This window comes from Martes martes (assembly GCF_963455335.1).
Source record: "Martes martes genome assembly, chromosome: 15".
Lineage (NCBI taxonomy): Eukaryota > Metazoa > Chordata > Mammalia > Carnivora > Mustelidae > Martes > Martes martes.
The window spans coordinates 2,202,272-2,222,108 of NC_137903.1; the positions used below are offsets into that span (position 1 = coordinate 2,202,272).

A 19,837-nucleotide genomic window follows, 5' to 3' on the forward strand; every position below is an offset into this window, starting at 1 on the left:
CCCCCCCAACACTCCAAGGCTCCTGAGGTCACGGTGGGGGGAGGGGCGGGGAGCCAACGGGCGTGGGGGGGCCCCGGGGGGCGCTCCTCAGAGCCCACTCCCTTTCATCCCCCGCCACAAAGGGCCTGGCCGCCCCAGTCCCATCCATCTTGTGCCTGTGGCGGCCCTTTGTCGGGACCTCGGGTCAGAGGGCCTGACCGGCAGGGTCCCCTCCCCTGACTCCCACCCCTGGGGCCCTCAGTACCCTCCCCTGCTGGATTCCCCCTCCTCCCTGACCCCTGCGTCCCCTCCGCCAGGCTCCTCCCCGCCTCTCCCTCTCCTCAGCACCCTGGGGGTTCCGGAGGCTTGGCTCTCCTTGCCGCACACACGGGCGGGAGCTGCCTTTGGGATCTGGGGGCCTCTGTGCCACCCAGAGCCCTGGCTCCCACAGGCTTTGTCCTCTTCTGTCTGGCTGGGCCCCGAATCTCCCGGTTTGGACGTCGCTAGGTCGGTGTCAGCCTACGCTCCTGCCTCTTACAGAGTGTCTGTGCGGACCTCAGTTTCCCTACGATGTCCGTGCAGGCAGTGCCAGGGCGGGGCCAGGCCCCTGCGGTGCATGGCAGTCACCCTACCCCAGGGGAGCTTCCCGGGGCTCCCTCCCTTGCCCCTGCGCTCCTGCCTTCTCTGGCTCTCACTCTCCTGCCCTCCCTGCCCTCCGTGGTTCCTGGTCAGAGGAGGCTCAGCCGCCGGCCGGGCCCTCGGCTGCCTCCTCCATGGTAGAAACCCGAGAAGCCTGCCGGAGAGAAGGCTCTACCCACAGAATCTGGGGGATGCAAGTAGAGAATAGGGGCGCCTGTGCCTTTCCTCCTAAAAGCCCGGCTGAGTAATGAAGGCCCAGGTAACGGACGAGGAGGAAGAGGGCCTTCAGGACGGGAGGGGAAAAGCCGGAGGGACTTTCTCACGGGTTGGGCCTGGCTGGGCCAGATGGGTGAGGCGGCCCCTCCCCGATCCCATCTCCCTGGTCCAGGACGGTAACTTCCTGTCATCGCAGGCTGGAGGGCGGGGAGGTACCGGAGAAGCCCAGCCAGGGAAGGGCCTGGCCCTCAGGGAGCCCCAGTCTCAGGGCAGACACGCAGCCCCCGCCCTCCGGGAGCCCCCAGTCTGATGGGGGAGACCCTGTCCCCCCCTCCGGGACTTCTTGGGAAACAGACACATCGGTCTCCTCTCTCCTCAGCAACTTGACTCTAGAGACAAACTGGTCAGAAACACAAGAGTCACAGAGGCCGAGAAGGGTCAGGGAGAGCTTGAGTGAAGGTCCTCCAGGGCGGGCGCGGGAGTCAAGCTAAGGTGGGAAGCGTGGGCTGGGAGTCCGCAGCCTGGAGGGGCGTCGGGGAGAGCCGGGGTCAGGGACGGGTGGGAGGGGAGGAGGCGATGCAGAGGAGAAGAGCCGGGCCTCAGGCTGAGGAGTCAGGACGCACCCGGAGTCAAACAAAACTGGCCTCCAGAAAGCCCAGATTTACTTCTCTGTTTCTGAGAACAACCCCCCCAGAACCGGAAGCAGAGACCCACCCAGGACACCCCCCTTTCTCTCACCCCTCATTCCTGCCTCATCCTCTCTGGGTCTCCGCCATTCCTGACTATCTCTCTACCCTCCACCCCAGCCTCTCCCCGGCCACCTGCTTGCTCTCCCTCCCCTCCCCTCCCCCTGCTTTTCTCCATCCGTCTCCACCTGGCAGCCAGAGGGGACTCCCCAAGCACAGGTGAGACGCTGTCCCCATTAAATCCTTCCATGGCTTGTCACTGCTCTTGGAAGCCAATAAGCAAATAGGGACTGCAGCCCCCAGGCCCTTACGTTCAGCAAACCCCAGCCCCTGAGGGCCCCACTGTCTTACACCCAGACCCCGGGCAGCCCCAAACTGTCCTCGGGGCCTTCACCTCGAGTACCTTCCCCTCTGCTTCACCCCACTGTCAGGCCCTCCTGAGTTCTTTGTTCTCTAAAACACCTGCTCTTCCAACGTGGCCGCCCCCCAAGTCTGCACCAGGCCTCCACGGCGCTTTCTCCCTCCCTCTGCCCCCTTCCCCTCAAGCCACTGCACGGGGCGCCCTCAGGAATCGATGGGGGGATGGTGTCACCATCTCTTCCCACGAACAAGCTGTGGCCTCCCGCAGGCCCCAGGAGGGCAGGGATCTTGTCCCTGGGATGCACTTCTGCCTCCCCCGCATCCAGCGCGGTGCCGGCTCCCAGGAGACTGTCAGGAGGCCCGAGGCGGCCATACACAGGGAAGGGCCTGCCATCTCCCCCGCCCCCCACTCAGAGAAGGGACCGACTCCTTGGCCGTGACCCTCCGTCCTCAGCAGCAGCACGTGGCCTCCCCTGGGGCAGGAGCCTGTCGCCCTGGCCCCAGGGCACCCCGCTCTGGGGAGAGGGGAGGCTCACCGCCCCAAGTAGGCTGTGAAGAGACCATGGGCTGTCACCACTGCTGGTGGGAGAGGCCAGGGGAGAAGGCCTGGGCACCCCTGGGCGAGGAGGCACGTGCAGGGGAGCGGCCCACGCAGGGAGGGCGAGGCGCCGTGTCTGGAACGGTCGCTGACACCGGTCTACACTGTCGTCTGCACAGAGGGGCAACCGCTAAGGTGAGCTTGTTCTGTTCTATTTTTTTTTTCTTACTTTTTTTTTTTTTTAAGATTTTGTTTATTTGACAGAGAAATCACAAGTTGGCCGAGAGGCAGGCAGAGACGGGGCGGGGGGGGGGCGGTGGCGGGAAGCAGGCTCCCCACTGAACAGAGAGCCTGATGCGGGGCTCGATCCCAGGACCCTGAGATCATGACCTGAGCCGAAGGCAGAGGGCTTCACCCACGGAGCCCCGCAGGCGCCCCTGTTCTATTGTTTTTGAACAGGGCTCTGACATAATACAGTTTCTAGTCTGAGGACCCCCCCTCCTGCCCCTGGCAGCATTTTGGAAGGAGGCTCACAGAGGTAGGACCTTCTCTATTGCTAAGTGCTGTGGACCTCATGAGCCTGATTTCGCTGCTTCGATGCCTTGGCTAAGGGGGGTCCCGTGTGCTGCCGCGGGATAGGTGGGCTCCGTCGGGGAGAGTTCTGCTTGGCAGGGCCAAAGGTGGCCAGCGCACAAGGGAAGTGGACATGAGCGGGACGGGGGGCGGGGGAAGCCACCGTCCACCCTGGCTGGGTCCCACCAGCCCCCACCGACACTCCCCAGCACACAAGCCATTAGACTACAGAATGGACGCTTGGACAACCTCAGGAGCTTGTCCAGTGTCACAGAGTGAGCCAGTGATAGAACCAGGACGGGACCTCTCCTGACACTTGTGCTCACTTGGCCCCACAAAGCCGTGACGACGGGGAGTGGGCCAGGCAGGCCCGTTAGAAGACGCTGCAGTAGGAGACCAGGGGGGCCGGGAGAAGTCCCGGTCGGGGCCTCGGCTTGCGGGAGTGGGACAGGCCCTGGGGAGATGGCCGTGGAGCTTGGGAAGACGCAGTAGAGCCTTGACCTGAGCGTGGAGGCGTGGGGTGGCAGAGAGCTGGCACAGGGGCGTGTAGGTCTCAAGGCCGAGAGCGTCGCCTCGCAGAACCAGAGGGCGGGCAGGACCAGAGTCTCATCAGGAGACCCGGTCCGTGGGTGTTGGTGAGCTCATCTGGAACCGTGTGGGAGGCCAAGGCCGGGCCCGGGGTAGCCCACGGACTGGAGTTGGAGGAGAGAAGGAACCATTGGAGGAAAAGTGTGGGAGAAGGTGGGAGTCGGCTCCTCAGTGCCCAGCGCTCCCGCTCAGAGGTCCAGGACCCGCCTTGGAAGCCAGCGCCACCGTGAAGGAGGCTGCAGGGGGCGGAGGGGGGCAGTGGGGTGAGGGGAGGGCCCCTCCTTCCCTGGAGCCCAATGCCCCCCTGCTGCAGACACCCTGGCTTCCCACACAGCACTTCAGAGGCAAAGTGGAACTCGGGCGTCCTCTCTGTCCTCTTCCCAAGGAGCCAGAGACGACTGGAATTTTTTAACACATTTTAATAAAATTAACCAATAAATATTCTACACTGTGTAGGCTACAGGGACAAAGAGCGGAAGCCAGAGGGCTGTCTTTTGCACTGGGGCCCTCAGGTCCCCTCACAGAAACAGAGGCTGTGCTCTGGGCTGGTTCGGGGCTGTTGGCTGGGGAGGGGAGTGATTCTGGAAGGAGGGATCGGGGCTCTTGCTATCCATCCCTCTTTGTTGGGGGAGGGGAGATGGAGGGGGTCCCCCCAAGGCAGAGCCTGGCTGGAGGCATTGCAGCATCCCCAGAAATGAGGGGGAGTGAGGGGGTGAGGGGGTGAGGGGGATGAGGGGGTGAGGGGAGGTGAGGGGGTGAGGGGGGAGTGAGGGGGTGAGGGGGGAGTGAGGGGGTGAGGGGCGAGCTAGCCTAGAAGGAAGGGGGAGGGGCAGGGAGCCTGGGAGCTTGGGCGCATGGGCTGGGGCGCTCCGGCAGCTCTTGGACCCAGGGCCGCTCACTCTCGGACGTACACCCTGGTGCACACGACATCATCCGCCGTCATGGTCTAGAAGGACACAAGTCACAAGTCATTGTTAACTCATAGGTCTCAAGGCCTGTGGTCCTGTGGCTTCGGAGACCAAACCTCCTTCTAGATTCAGGACCAACAGGTAGGAGCTGGTCCCCACACGCCCCGGTGTCACAGGAGGGAGGACGGCAATGGGGCCTCAGGGGTCTGTCCTCCACCCTCCTCCCCAGGCCAGGAGGGTCGTCGCCCAGAGGACTGCTGGACCTCCCGGTGTGTGTCCTTTGCTCCTGGTCACGGAGCGGCACTGTGTGGGACGGGGACGGCTCCCTCGGGAGACCGGTGCGGTTGGTCTCGACCCCCCTGTGCCCTGGACTGTTCCAGAAAAGCCCCGAACGTGGCTCTGGGCCGGCAGGGGACAGGCCTCACCAGGACCAGCTCCCCGTCATTGGTCAGCTCCCTGGTCCAGGAGGTCTTGGGACCCTCTCCCTTCAGAAGCCTCTGCTCGCAGACCATTTTGTTCTCGCTCTCCCACTTCACCAGGCTCTGCAAGAGAGAGGCCACGTGAGCGGGGCCCACGGCGGCCACGTGAGCGGCGCCCACGGCAGCGCAAGAGGGGGGCCTTCGCCACCGCGAGCGGAGCCGAGAATCCAGGACAAGACCGGACTGCGGACGCCGTGAGCCCCGGGGACCCACCTTACAGGGCCTCCCGTCCACAGTCTGCTCCTCAAACTCTTCTCCGATCTTGAAGTTAATCTCCGTGGTGCGCACCGTGGTGGAGGTTTTGATGTAGAAAGTGTCTCCCTCCTGTTTGATCTCCACGGCCGGCTTGGACGCCGCAGCCACGGCGATCTTCCGTAACATCACATTCACCCCTGCAGGGGGAGGGGGGAGGCTGGCCTTCAGGGGCGCTCCGGCCCCGGCTTCCCCCCTCCCCACACACGGCGCGGGCAGAGTGGCTGCACCTCACCGAGCGGCAGGCCCGGACCCCCGGGCTCTCGGCGGCGGCCTCTCCCCGCCGCCCGCGTCCGGCCTCCTCGCCTTGGCCCGGTTACCTCACTTGGGGCTCCCCGTCCACCCTGCTGCGTCCACCCTGCTGCGGACCCTCTGCGGGCGTGGACCCATCAGAGTCACTGTGTCTTCGCCCAGGGCCAAGTGCAGGCCAGACCCGCCCTGGCCGGGCCTCCCCACTCTCGTCCTGGAAGTAGGGCCCACTTTCCTTCCTGCCGCACGCTCCTCCCCTCCCCCGTCTGGGGCTAGCTGGGCCTTCCTTTGCCCCATCCCTGTCCCCCTCGGCAGTGACCAGCTGGGGCGGCTATTCCCCTCTACAGAGTGGCCCCAGCCCGGGGAAGCCAGAGGCTCCACTGGACCCTGATGTCCCCTGGGCTCAGCCTCCCCTGCGGGCCAGGTGACCCTGGGCAAATGGGTGGCGCGCGTGGGACCCAGAAACACAGCTCTGGGCACAACTCTTCTTAATCCTCCTATTATTTTCACTGGAAAAGGAAACCAAAGAAAAAGCCAGATCTGAGGCTCCGACAAACTTCCCTGTATCAGACCCTTCCTTGCTAGACCTCCTGGGGGGCTCCCGTGCCCTTCTCCCCGCGAGGGACAGACGGGGACCCTGCTCCCCCCGCCCAATATGTTCCCTACTCTAGGATCACCTTGACCCCAGGGGGTTAGGTTTTCAGCCTCTGTGGATTTGGAGCCCCTGGGCCTGTCCCCCACATTCTTCCCCAAACGGGGCCTCTCCTCTTTGGTCCCCAGTCATGAGGCAGGGTGGGGAAGCCAGGAGAGCAGGAAGACAGGCACGTAGGCGGGTCTTTCCGGCCGGGGTCAGGCCTAAGCATCATCACCCCAGTTCATCTGCCCAGTGACCTCCGTCCCCCCTGAACTGGAGCAGAGACCTTCAGGGAAGCCATGGGTGGGGATGAAGGGGGCCAAGCAGGGCTGGGTCAGGCAAGCGGGACTCCGTGGCCCTCCTCCAGACCTGAGTTCCTAGACAAACAAAACCTCTTCTCCCTTGGTACTGAAGCAGACCTACTCTGTTCCAGAACGAAGGGAGTGGGAGAGCAGGAGAACGCCCCCAAGAGCCCCCCTTCTGGGCTGTTGATCTCCTGGGTCCAGGGAGAGGTTTTCAGACCCAGGGGCCTTGGCAGAGGAGACACCCCTACCCCACGTCCCCCCGCGGTCCACCTGCCACTGTCTAACTCTCGTCTCTCCTGTTCCAGGAGCAGCACATGCACACGCACCCTGCCTGCCGCAGTGGGCACGAGGGCTATTTCCCAAAGACCTGAGCATTCCTCCCGGGCGCAGGGATGCTCCACGAGGGCAGAGGAGGCAAGGAAGGGCCGAGGTCCCTGCAGACACGGGGCTGGGCTCTGAGGAGATGCCATTCCAGCCAGGGCTGTTTGTCTAGTGGGTCTGTTTTCAATCTGCCCCCAGCAGGGCCCGAGGAAGGCACGTGGCTCTGAGAGACCCCGCAGGGAGGACAAACAGACCAAAGACAGACATCGGGGGTTGGGCTTTGGCTCTTCCTCTCCAGCTGGGCCTGTGGGTGTGCCCGGCCACCTCCTGCCTCATCCCCTGGGGAGAGGGGCCAGAATCCAGAGGAGGGGAGGGAACGATATCTAGGCTTTCTGAAGGGAAAATGTTTCGGCATTTAGCTGCAAAGGCGGAGTGGAAGGACAGACACGGCTCGCAGAAGTGTTGTGGTTTATGCGCAAGAACTAATGGCAGGGGATGATGGAACCACGGCATCCTAGGCCCTTCCAGGGTCCAGACTCACTTGCACGCCCAGCTCTGCGCAAGGTGTACCCTACTACCTTGTTCAGTCCCTATCCCGTTCAGTCCAGAGATCAAGGCCATGCTTACCCTCAGGCTGCAGGCTCCTGCGGTGGTCCGGGTGGGGGGGGGGGCTTCCCAATTGCTGAGGTCCTTAACTCACCTCCCTCCCTTCCCAGAGACCCTCCCCGCAGGCCCGCTCTCTGCCCCTCCCCCACACACCAGAGGGCACCCGGAGTTGGGAGAGGCAGTTAGAGTGGGTTTAAGGTTCCCCCACCTTTAACCAACACACCCAGCTGGGCTGCAGCAGGTCTCTGGGGAAGGAGGGAGACGAGAACTGGGATTTTTGGAAATGGGCGGTTGGGGTTTCGCACGAAGCCATTTGTTAAAATCTCAGAAAGTGATAATTATCCAGACTGCCTGAGGATTCTGGAGCTGCCCGCTGTAGGGAAACATTTGTGTCACAGATGGAGAGTGGGGGCACAGCGGGAAAAGGGCCTAAGCGGGAGGGAAGGGGCAACGGCGGGACCCGGAGTGGCCGAGCACCTGGTGGGTGGAGCCGGGGCAGAGGGATAAGGAACCTGCCCCGGGGCCTGGGCTACTGGGTGGGTGGGGGCGCAAAGAGGCTGGGACGGCTCTGAGGGGCTCCGCCGAGTAAGGACCCAGGCCCCCAGCCTGGGGGCGGGTTTGCAGCTTCTGAATTGCCCAGAGCTCCCCGGCCCCACCCCCAGGGATACCGACCTCGTGCTTCTGGTTTCTACTTAATTCACAGGCGGGCCACTGCAGGAGCTGGCGTGGGGGTGGGGCGGGGGTCCCCCGCCGGAGAAAGGATCTAAACCTCCCGGCCCTGAGCCGCCCCCCGCCCCCCCCAGGGGGCGTTCGCCCGTCTTAGGCCCCTTTTCTTGGGGATGCAGACACCCAGCCTCCTGCGCCTCGACCCCCGCCCTCCTTTCTTCCTCGCGCCCACCTCCGAGGGCTCCCGCGCCGCCCTCCGCCCCCCGGGAGCTCCCAGACCTCCTTACCCAGCACTTTGAGCAAATCCTCGAAGTTCTCCGACCGGACGATCTTCCAGTTGCCGGAGAAGTCGGGCATGATGGAGGCGCGCGTGGCGGTCCTCTTAGACGCTTGGGTTGGAGCACCGCACGCTGAGTCTTTTAGGCAGAAGAGATGTCGCGGGGGCCTCCGCCTGGTCGTGAGACCCAGGACAGGAACGTCGCGGGACAACCCCAGAGCTGGCTCGGGCTCCCGCGCGGGCAGCCTTTATACCCGGAGCGGGCCCGCCCCTGCCGCAGAGAGACGCGGAGAGAGAGGGAGAGTGGCCCCGCCTCCCGCCCCGCCCCCACCCCACCTGGGGGGCCCCGAGCCCCGGCTCCCCGGCCTCTGGAACTGGTCCCCCGTGGGCGGGTCCGGCGCGCGCGGGGGACCGAGGCCGCGGGCTCCCGCGCGAGGGGTGGCTGGGGAGGCGACGCGGGGCGAGCGCTCGGGCTGGGCTCTCCGCCGAGAGGAGGGGGCGCCAGGGCCGGGGCGCAGACGCTCGGGTCTCAGGTCCCCAGGGTCGCGGCCGGCGTGCTCCCCGCCCCTCCCCAACCTCACTCCCTGCGCTCGACTCCTTGGCGCCGGACACCCGCCGGACACCCGGCGACACCTCGCTGGGGACGAGGCTGGCGGCCGGGCTCGGCTCCACCGGGGCCCGAACTGGGCGCGGTGTGCGCGCCCCGAGTCTGGGACCGCCCGGGGAGGCCGGGGGCACCCAAGTGGGGCAACGGCGCCCCCTGCTGGAGCGGCTCGAGGGGCGGGAGGGCGCGGACCCCCTGCCCGCGCCGGCCTCCCGGAGGGTTCAGGGCTGCGGCTGCGGGGGGCTCAGGAAGCGGGCGCCGGGAGACCCCTTCCTCTTAATGGGTCGGCGGGCATCCAAGGGTTAAGCAGGAGCCCCGGGCGCGAGGCCGCGGAGGGCAGAGGTCACAGCCAATCACTTGACACGAGCTCTTTATTAAGGCGCTGTCTCGGCCGCGCGGCTCCCCGAACCCCCGGGGGATCGCAGCAGGCGGCGAGGAGGGGGACGGGGACGCGAGGCGCGGAGCCCGGCGCGCCGCGCTGCCGCCCCTGTCGGAGGGAGACGGGGTGCCCGGGAAGGGGTGGGGCGGGGTCTCGGGTGTCACCACCCCGCGCCGTCCGACGGGCGGAAGGAGCGCCCGCCCTCCGCGGGCGGCTTCCAAGCGCGAGATCCAAGGAGGGGGCAGGGCCCAGCTCCCCGCCGAGACCCCTTTGCGGAGGGCTGGGGGCCTGAAGCCGATGGAGGTCAAGCGGGGAGCCCCGGAGACGGGCCGGGAGATCCGAGGCTGCAAACCGCAGAGCCGCGGAGGCGGACCGGGCGGGCGGGCGCTCGGGGATGCTGCGGCCCAGGTGCCCTCGGCGACGGCCTGCACGTGGCCCCGCGGCCGGCACCGCACCCGTCCCCCCGCCCCGCCCCCGCCCCTGTCCCGGGGCTGCGCTCCCAGTTCCCTGCGAGGCGGGGAGGAAAAACCCCACATCTGGTCCCAGCGCTGGCCCCTCCCTGCCAGCGTGGCCGTGGGGGGAGCGGAGGACGGGCTCACTGGGCTCCTGAACGCTTTCTCGTTAGGGCCGGGCAACGGTCTAGAGGGCCGGGGGCCTTGGCTAGGGAGGGGTCGGAGGAATAGAGCCAAACGGCGGCGGGGGGGGGGGGGGGCTGGCGGCTTCGCCAAAGGCTGGAGAGGGTTGGAGCCCCTGGGCTGCGAAGCGGGAAATCTCGGAGTAACGAGTAACGCCTGTGTCCGGGAAGCGGTCAGGCGGCTGGGCTGTCCCCGCGCGGGCGGGACAGGGGCTGTGAAACCGCGACTCGATGGGCCCCCGCGCGGAGAGCCCCGCAGCTCTCAGGCTTCCAGAAGGGAGCTGAAGGCTGCGGCAGCTGCTTCGGGGTTCAGGGTTTGTGCGGGGGGGGGCTCCTCGGGGGGTGGGGGTGGCTTGGGCTTCTGGAAGTAGGAGGGCAGCAGGTCGGAGCTCTTCGAGGAAAGACAGACAAAAGCGGAGGTGGTGGAGGGAAGGGGGTGGTCCCTGGGGGGTGCTTAGGGCCTGTGTTCCTCCCCCACTGGCTGGTTCTCACTGCTGTAGGTAAACGGAGGGGATTAGGTTCTGACAGTGGAATCAGGCTCCCAGCCAAGGGATGAGGAGAGGCTTGGGGGAGGGAAGGAGGCGGGGACTCCGGCACCCCTTCCCCCTTCCCTGCCCCCCTTCCCACCCAGGTCAGTCTGCCCACCTCCGCTTCACACCAGCTTCTTGAGCCCCCAGCCGAGAGGGTCCAGTCCCCGTACTCAGTGGCAACCTTTCCTCCTACAAGAGAGAAGCGCCGGCCCAGGCCCTCTCCCCCCACAAGCCTGGTGACTCAGGATGTTAAAGCCTCACCCAAAGGACGGTCATCAGGAGGCCAGACCTACAGGAGCAGACGGGGGAAGGGGGGGCCGCGGGGCTGCGGTCTGGCTGAGAATCCTGGGGAGACTGGAAGAGGGGCTCCCCGGGGTGGGGGCAGGGAGGCCTGGGCCCACTCCCCTCCCTTCACTTCCTCACTCCCCCCACTGGCCTGGCGGCCAGAAGTTCCAAAAAGACAGAAGTAAGACAAAGGGAAGTGGGGCTGGGAGGGGAATTTTTTCCAGATGTGAGTGTTTGTGGTTTGGCAGCTCCGGGCCTGAGCTCCAGACCCTGCACCCCAACCCTGGCTGAGGGAGGTGGGTAGAGGGTCTGGAGCAGGGTGCCGGCAAGCAGGTCTCAGCTTCCAGAAGCCCTGGTTGCCCACTGGAGCGTGGGGGCGGGCAAGCGGAGGGGGCTTAGGGAAGATGCAGGGAAGGGGATGGGGGAGCACTGTGGGTGGGACAAGAGGATTGGGGGATGGGAAAGGGGCCTAACAGTGGAGGATGGGGGCGCCTAGGGGCAAGGAGCAGGCGTGGAGCCAGGCGACAAGGAGGGGCTTAGCCCCCGTCAGTCACTCAGTCACAAACAACTGGTTTCAATTTCCCCACCAGGATCAATGAGAAGGAATTTCCTAGTGTCGCTGGCCTTTTCATTAGGACCAAACCTGATGCAGGTCAGCCCCAGGCAACCCATTCTCCCTTTCTAGGAACCTCGGTCATACCCCTGTCGGGGGCTGCCCAGGGATTTGGCGACTGGGGAAGGGTGCAGAGTTGGTTAGAAAAGCTGGGGGAGCAGAGGCAGAACGGGGTGGAGTGGGGAGGAAACAGCCTGAGAGCAAGGAACCTTCTGGGGCTTTGTTCCCATGGCAGTGAGGCTGGGAGGAAAGTGGCTGGCTTTGCAGCGGAAGGAATGGAGGGGGGCACGCCTCTGGCTGGGTGGAGGGGTGTGAGCATGAGTGTGCACGAGTGTGTGCATGCCAGAGGGCTGCCCCCCCCCCGCCACTGCCCTGAGGGTGGGGCAGGAGGGACCACCTGCCCAGCTGGGGATGGAGAGAGTGGGAGAGTCGTGAACCCCTCCCTCCTCTCCCCCAGCCAGGCCAAGGAGATCCCTGGCCAAGTTCAGCACTGGAGAAGAGCCTCGCCCCAGCAGTGTTACCGCATCTGCTGTTGGCTGGGAGACCGGCAGAAATTGAACCCAGGTGAGGCAGGACCTGGGTCTCTCCACTCAGCAGAGGGACAGCAGAGTGGGCAGAAGTTCTGCAGGGCCAGGGAGCCGTGGGAGGGGGGCGCTGTTCAGCAAGAGTAGAGTAAGAGCTAGGAGTGGCTGGGGCAGGACAGTGGTGTCCCCTGGTCCCCAAGCCCGCAGGATTTCCCTCCGCATGGTATGAACTCAAGCAGTCTGCCTCCTGGTCTGGTCTGACCCTCAGTACAGAGGGGAATGTTCCATTCTTGTCTGTGTGCCTGGGCTCGGGGACCCAGCCCTTTTCTCCCCAAGCCAGATTGCTGTTACAGCAGGGAATGCTGTAACATTCCCTGCTGTAACATAACCCCGCTGGGAGACGGGGTCCGAGACCTGGAAAGCCGGCAGAGGGCCCCCCCTCGGCCCCAAGCCCAAGCCGGGGAAGGTGCGGGCTGAGAATCCTGAGTTACCCGAAGGGGCAGCTGGACTGGGAAGGAAGGGACGGCAGGGACCTCCAGCGCCAGCCCCAGGCCACGGTGAAGGAGGCAGGTGTGGCTAGGCAGGGTCAGAGGCTCCGGTGGGAGGAGGGCTGTGGGCTCTGGGAGAAATCACGGTGCAGGCGAGGGGCCGGGCAGCACCCAGGCAGCCAGGCGGCTCCTCTGTTGTTTTTGGCTCTGCTACCTGGTTCCCAGCTGCCAACGCTCTCCTCAGGGCTGGGCCGGGCAGGCAGGAGGGAGGAGGTGCGGATGCACGGGCTGAGGACGTGTCCAGACCGAGTCTTGTCCCCTGCGAGAGGCCCCCGGCTCTGCTGGCCTCTTCCGGGGGCAGCACAGAGCACAGAAGGCCCCTGCCTTTGCTCTTCGACCCCGGGTGTGTGCTTCTCTGTCCCCTGCCTGTCTTCCAGTGCCCGGACTGGTGCTTCCTGCTGGCCTGGCAGACAGCCTCGCCTCTCTCCCCACTCGCACGGCTGCCCCGTTTTCCCAGCTCGCTGCGGACACAGGCACCGATGTCCAGCAAGCCCGACTCTGCGGTCCTGCTTTTTAGACACCCTCCAAGGTGGAGAGGGGGAGCCAGTGTGGCTGGCACTGCTGATGGCAACCGCCAGCATCTGCCCTGATCCTGGCTGGAGGTGGCCCCCATTTCCCCTCCTGAGGGATTGCCTCCCCCGCCCCCACCCTCCCCCAGAACGGCATTGCTGCATGGAGAAGTCAGGCAGCACCGTGACCTGCGGTTAAACTCCTCTTGGCTTTTATGAGCCAGCGACTAGGGCCAGACCCCTCTGTCACTCCTACCCTCTGCCCAGCCCTGGTCCCTTAACCCCTGGCAGCCCAGAGCAGGAAGGGGATGGCTGGAGCCGTGACGAGTTTGGCAGGCTGAACACCTGGGTTTGCAGGGTACCTGGGGACAGTGGCAGCCCTGGAAAAGAAGGACAGCCTGCAACCCAGCCCAGGACCTGTTCTGGGGATCCCAAGCCATCTCCCAGATGCCTCCTCTCCCACTCTCTGACGATGGGAAACTGAAGAAGAGCCGGGGGTCCAGGAATCCCTCTCCCCATTGAGATGAGCTGGAGCTTCGGGCAGGAGGAGGAGATCAGCAGGGCTGCAGACTGGCTGGGTGCTCTGTTCCTTCTCCAGCCTGAACTGCAGAGGGTGGGCACCAGGCCAGAGCAGCAGACTCCAGGATTGAAGAGGAAAGGGGCACGGGGGAGGGGAGAAGGGCAAGGTTCCCAGAGAAGAGAGTGGGGGCGTTTGAAGTACTGGATAAGATAGAACGAGGGCACTGGACTCACTGTGCCTGGGAGCAGGGGCAGGATAACAGGAGCGAATGACTTCGCCTCAGGAAGGCAGCCGGCTTCGGGCAGCCAGCCTCCAGACCCTGATACCCAGCAGTCTGGGCCCCTACTTGGCTCCAGGGAGGAGGCCAGACCCCCCTCTCTTTAGGCCAGCATCCCCAACCCCAGGGCGCTTCCTGCAGCAGACCAGGCCCAGGCTCCATGCTCCTTAGGGCCAGTGGGCCAGACTGCCTAGAGACAGAAGCAGGGGTGCAGGGGGCCTCGAGCCGAGGGAGGGAGGGCCCCAGAAGCCGGGGTTCAGGGTGCCTGTCCCCACGCTCCCATCTTGAGTGGACAGGGAATTAAGAGGGGATACAAGAGGTCACCGTCAGGCCCCTCGCAGGCTAGAGCCTTGTCATTCCAGTGACCCTCCCCCATCCCTGCCCCTCCTTCGAGCTGGCTGGAGAGGTGGGCGCCGGGGGAGGCCCCAGAGTGACCTAGCCCTAATGGCTTTCCCTGGGCAGCATGAACAAAATGGGAAAAAGATGTGTGAGGTGGGAAGCTCTGATTTCCTTTCTCCTGCGGGCACCAGCTCTGGAAAATGTTAGCTGTCAAAGAGAGACTGAACAGTCTCCGGCCTCCCCCTGCCCATGACCCCCTGGCCCAACCCATCCAGCAGGGCCCCCCCCCCCCCCCGGCCTGCCGGGACTCCCAGAGGGCACCGGGCTGGCGCCTGAGCAGTCCGGCCGGGCTGCCCCGACGAAGCCCCGCCTCCCGTCTGTGTCTCCTCCACCAACCTGGGGTGGGGGGCGATTAGCACTTGGGGACCCGCAGGGACACGTCCCTGGGAACCAAAGGAGCCAGCCAGCGTCGCCTGGATTTTGTAGTCTCCCGCCTCCTACACCCCAGAGCTCTGGGACGGTCAGCCTCAGGATTCCAGGTCTCCCGATGATCTGGACTTTCGGTGGGACCGTCTTCCCGCCAAGCTCGCAGGAACCGGCCCAGAGAGGGAGCCAGCCTGGGTCCTGGACACTGGCAGGCCTTTCTTGCTGCTTGTGGGCATTGCGGTCTCTGGGGGCCCAACCCCCTCTTTGGAGCTCCCAGACCCTCCGGGAGCCCCAGGGAACCGATACCCACGCAGGGAGGAGGCGCTCTGTGCCTTGGCTGGAGGGTGTGCGCGGAGCAGGGCCGGGCCTAGCCTCGGAGGAAGCCACCGCGACACTCGGCCCTTTCTCCAAAGGCCCCTGCGCTCCCTCAGCAGCCCCACCCGCTCGCCCTTCAGGAAAGCTCCCACGTCTACCCACTCTCCCGGCCCAGCCCAGAGCCCCAGTCCCGGCCTCGAGCTGCCAGGCTGGATTATCGGCCTCTTCCTCCCTCTGGGTCCTGGGCGTGGGCTCTGTCTCCCTCTGGGGCTCCCAGGGCAGGGGCAGTCCCCCTTCTTCCTCCTTCGGTTATGGTTGGATCCATCTCAGGGGCTCTTTCCAAAGAAGCAACCGAACGGGATTCCACGGGGCGGAAGGGGATGAGGAGACCAGACCGACCCTGTTCCGGGGGAGCTGCCCGGACGAGGGAGGCCAGACAAACTGGGTTCCCGGAAATGCTCGGGCTGTGACAGGCGGGCCAGCGCGGCAGGCCTCGCCGAGAGACCTGAGCGCCGTCCCCCAGCTGCCTGTCTCCAGTCTGGCCGATCCCAAAGCTTTGCCCTTCAACACTTCGGGACGGAATCTGGTCGAGCCTGGAAGACAAAGGTGTTTGTCTTTCCATGCCAAATTCTCCTTTTCGGTTTTTGTTTTTGTTTTTTTTTAAGATTTTATTTATTTATTTGACAGAGAGAGAGAGACCACAAGCAGGCAGAGAGGCAGGCAGAGAGAGGGGGAAGCAGGCTCCCTGCCGAGCAGAGAGCCCGATGCGGGGCTCGATCCCAGGACCCTGAGATCATGACCTGAGCTGAAGGCAGAGGCTTAACCCACGGAGCCTCTCGGGCGCCCCTCCATGCCAAATTCTTAAAACTGCCTCCTCTCTCCCCTCCTCTCCCCTATCCGCACCTCTCTCAGAATCTGACGTGTCACATAAACCTTTCCAAGAAAGCCCAGGGTCGGTGGTGTCCCTGAGCGAGGCTAGACAGCGGACCTATGAAGCACGCACGCCTGCAGGTCAGCCCAGCCAGGTGGTGGGGGCAGAGAGGAGGGACACGACCCGAGCAGGGGCTCCGAAGGCGGTTGGGGTTGAGGTAGCCAGGGCCTCGGGGGGAAGCCGGAAGCCCGGCCCCCCACGCCCCTAGGTGGCCCTTACGCATTTCATCACTGCCTGGACGAGCTCTCACAGTCTGTCTGCCAGAGGCTGCGGCCAATCCCCAGAGCAGACCACACTGGGTCCTGACCCCCGAGGGTGCGAGCGCTCCCTGGGCTCTCCGTGGTGGGTGGGCCGTGTGTACACAGCCCAGATGAGAGTTCAAAGGCCGAAATGTCTGCCTGGATTTAGGTGTTTGTTCGGGGGGCGCCTGGCCGGCTCAGCGACTCTTGATATTTGGGTCGTGAGTTCGAGCCCCATGTCGGATGCTGAGCTTACTCAAGAAAAGAAAGGCGAGGCAATAAAATAAACACTTGCTCAGGGTCATCCCCACCAAGGATCTTCCACGTGTGGGAAGCTAGTCTGTCCCGAATTAGACCACTTACCACCGCTGCCCGGGCTCCTAGCGTCTCTTCCTTAGGCAGAGCAAGAGCTCCGTGGTTCTGTCTCTCTCCTCTCCCTTCCCAGCAGCCCGGGGGCTGGAGGAGGGGCTTCCTTTACACCCTGAGTCAGTTCAAACCACTCCTTTGTCAAAACCCTGCAGTGGCTGCCGTTTTGTGCAGAGAAGCCGCGTCCTTACCATGGCCTAGAGGCTCTGTGGTTTCTGCTTCCCTCTGCCCTGCTCACCGACCCCCCTCCTACCCTCTCCCCTTGGCCCAGTCTGCTCCAGCGACACTGGTCTTGCTGCTCCCGAACATGCCAAGGGAACGCCTGCCTCGGGGCCCTTGCACCTCTTGTTCTTTCTGGAATGTTCTTCCCCAGATGTTTACACCATGGGTTTCCTCACTTTCTTCAGGCCTCTGCTCCCATGTCCTGTCCTCAGAGAGCTCTTCTCTCTACAGCCCACCTACAGTCCTGCGTCCACACACACCTGCCTGCCTCCTCACTGTCCTGCACGGCACTCATCGGCCCCCACGGCAAGGAACCCCACGTAGATTTTGCTGGTCATACAACAGTGTCTGGCAAAGACCGGTGCTCGATAACCATTTCTGGACAAATGAGTAACAAAGTAAACACGTGACTTCAGCCAAAATCAGTGACTATTAGGCTGAAAGAAATAATCGGCGGTGCCTTCCGTTGGTACTCTTGTTCTTTTTCAAGATTTATTTGAGATAGAGAGAGAGAGAGCACGCGGCAGAGGGAGAGGGAGAAGCCGTTTTCCTGCCGAGCAGGAAGCCAGACACCAGGGCTCAATCCCAGGACCCCAAGATCACGATCTGAGCTGAAGGCAGACGCTCAACCGACTGAGCCCTCCAGGTGTCCCAGTTCTCTTGTTCCTGACTCAATCGTGTATTTAACGGTCCTGGGGAGGGGTGTGAAAGAGGTACTCTGCAAATATCGGGTCTGCGAACGAGACCGAGACCGGCCCGGCTCCCGCGCGAGGGGTCAGGACGCTGCACGCTCCTTAGCGACGCCTCAGCCCCCCGGAGAAGGTGCTCCCTGCTGTGCCTGGACAGGTCCCGGAGGATCCAGCTCAGGTTCGCCCTTCCTGGGTGTCTAAGCCCACAGCTGGCCACGGGACGTCTCTGACCCTCATTCAACAACTCAGCCTCTCTAGGCCCTCTAGGGCGGCAAGTCCACGGGCTCCAGCACACCCCGGCCTCCCCTTGCCCCAACCACATGAACTCGCCGCTTCAGCATTTGGGCTGCCAGATAAGGCCAGACCTGCCAGCCGGCTTGCACCACCCCTGCAAACCCAGGTTCCAACCCCAGCCTCTGCCCTCCGCCGGTCCTCCATCAGCCTCTGTGGCTCCCAGCTTCTGTCCCTTGGCTTCTGGCTCATACTCTGATTTCGTGAGCAAACCAGGTCACCAGGGGCCGCCCGGAAACATACCCATCCACCCACCGCCCACCTTTCTTTCGGTCCCAGAAGACAAGAGTCCCTATGGATGGTCAAGGTGAAGCTCATCTTCCTAGTCTTTCGGGACCCACCGTAGCACCCAATTCATACAAAAACCAGACCCTTTCCCTCTCATCTCACTGGCCCTCTCCGTGGTGTTGGACACTGTCCCCTTTCTGCTGGAGACTCCTCTGTCGCCCTCTGGCCCCCGGCAGCCTCCGGCAGGCCTCCCTCCAGGCTTGTAAGATGGGCGTCCCCAGGCCTCTGATCTCGGCCTTGTGCTCTCCTGTATACACCCCTACCGGAAGCCCGCCTGCCAGTCCAAGGCTCTTGGCGTTGGTGAAGGACAGCCCTCTGTCCCCTGCAGGTCCGATGTATCAAGGCCGTCTTTAATCTTCCTGCCCTGACCTCTAGGTCTTCTCGACTCCCCTCCTCGGGGCGCTCGCAGGCCTCCTCCACTTCCCTGATGCGGCCCTCCCTCAGCGCTCACCCAAAGTATCCACACGGAACTCGTCTCCTGGCCCTTCTCCAACCCAGCTTCCATTCCGTGGCCAGCAGTGTCTTCCTACAGCCCACGTGGGACCTCGTGGGTCCCCTGCTTCAAATCCCGCAGCGGTCTTGGACAGCACCGGCTGTCTGCAGTGAGCTGACGGGCTTCCCTTTGTCAGATGGTGAGCGGCCAGCGGACAAGGACCACGCCGCTTCCCTCGTGTCTGGCCCCACGCCTGGCCCCCAGCAGGTGCATCACCAGCGTCTGAGTGGAAGGGCTCCGAGTCAGGGGCCGGGTCAACAGCAGAGTCGGGCCGTGGTGAAGACCAGAGGCTTGCCACCCGCACGTGGCTACTGGGCCTGGGCAACATTTCTTCTGTCAACCCAGGCTTCTCCAGCTATCATGTGAGAATACCAGCACCCGCCTCAGCGAGGACGGCACAAGCACCCAGAGGACCGAGCACCACGCACCCTGCCTGACCCACGGACACCGTTGTTGTTGACAACAGCCATTAACATCACAGGTAGAAAAGAGCCTCATGGTTTTCATTTTTAAGTAGGCTCCGTGCCAGAGGCGCCTGGGTGGCTCAGTGGGTTAAAGCCTCTGCCTTCAGCTCAGGTCATGATCTCAGGGTCCTGGGATCGAGCCCCGCATTGGGCTCTCTGCTCAGCGGGGAGCCTGCTTCCTCCTATCTTTCTCTCTGACTGCCTCTCTGCCTACTTGTGGTCTCTGTCAAATAAATAAATAAAATCTTTAAAAAAAAAAAAAAAGTAGGCTCCATGCCCAGCGTGGAGCCCAACACGGGGCTTGAACTCACAACCCCAAGGTCAGGACCCGAGTGGAAACCAAGAGTCAGATGCCTAACCACCTGAGCCACCCAGGCATTCCGAGTCCCAGGGTTTCAAGGTTGGAACCCTTGATGCCACATTGAGTACGTGGCAGAATCCCACTCCAGCCACGGTGACAAGGTCACCGGCTGTCATGCTGCGGGCTGCTTGCCAGCGCCGGGAACGGGAGCGCTCTGGGAGCCGCACGCTCGCTGGAGAGGAAGGACACTCGGGACGCACCTGGCACATTCATACGTGCACATCTGTCTCTACACTTGGATTTGGGCTCCTGTGCCCTGGGCCAAGTTCCTGATCCCAGCACTGTTGAACTTTGCTATTGTCAGCTGTGATCCTCTGTTAAACCGGGAATCAAACGACTCCTCCCTGCAGGTTAGCTGTGGTCACTGGCGGGGGTTGGGGGGGGTGCAGCGCCACCCCCCTTCCCAGGGAGAGCCACTGGGTTTGATGAAGATTCAGAACACCGAGATGGCGAGATGGCGTCTAGCAGGATACATCTCTCCTCGCTTTGCCCCTCCCCAAGCTCACCTGCAGCGGGGGTCTCTGAATCACAGTACCCCCTCCCGCAGGCTGGGAAGGCAGGATCACCGGGAACGCGGGTTTTCTCTACACGGGCTCCGGGCTCCCTCCCAGAGACGGGCGTTTGGGGGAAACACTCGATCAGGACTCACGCGGCAGTCTGCGAGGGCGCTGGCCACCCTCAGAGGAAGCCAGGACCCTGGGAACAGAAGGACAG

General features: G+C 64.0%; 1 protein-coding gene across 1 annotated transcript; it reads right to left on the reverse strand.

Annotated features, from left to right (window-relative positions):
* Positions 1–3,979: 3,979 nt before the first annotated feature.
* Positions 3,980–8,492, reverse strand: CRABP2 (cellular retinoic acid binding protein 2). Its single transcript, XM_080824452.1, has 4 exons — positions 8,287–8,492; positions 5,180–5,358; positions 4,913–5,029; positions 3,980–4,525 (listed from the first exon to the last, which is right to left on the reverse strand). Exons 1-4 carry the CDS (start codon positions 8,354–8,356, stop codon positions 4,475–4,477), a joined length of 417 nt encoding a protein of 138 aa, XP_080680578.1. The 5' UTR covers positions 8,357–8,492; the 3' UTR covers positions 3,980–4,474.
* Positions 8,493–19,837: the final 11,345 nt, after the last annotated feature.

Excerpts from the sequence above, each read along its gene's own strand:
- CRABP2 (XM_080824452.1), bottom strand. The coding sequence starts at position 8,356 with ATGCCCGACTTCTCCGGCAACTGGAAGATCGTCCGGTCGGAGAACTTC. Across the intron at positions 5,359-8,286 it reads GGATTTGCTCAAAGTGCTGG|GGGTGAATGTGATGTTACGG; the intron begins GTAAGGAGGTCT and ends CTCCCCCTGCAG. Across the intron at positions 5,030-5,179 it reads TGGACGGGAGGCCCTGTAAG|AGCCTGGTGAAGTGGGAGAG; the intron begins GTGGGTCCCCGG and ends TCTCTCTTGCAG.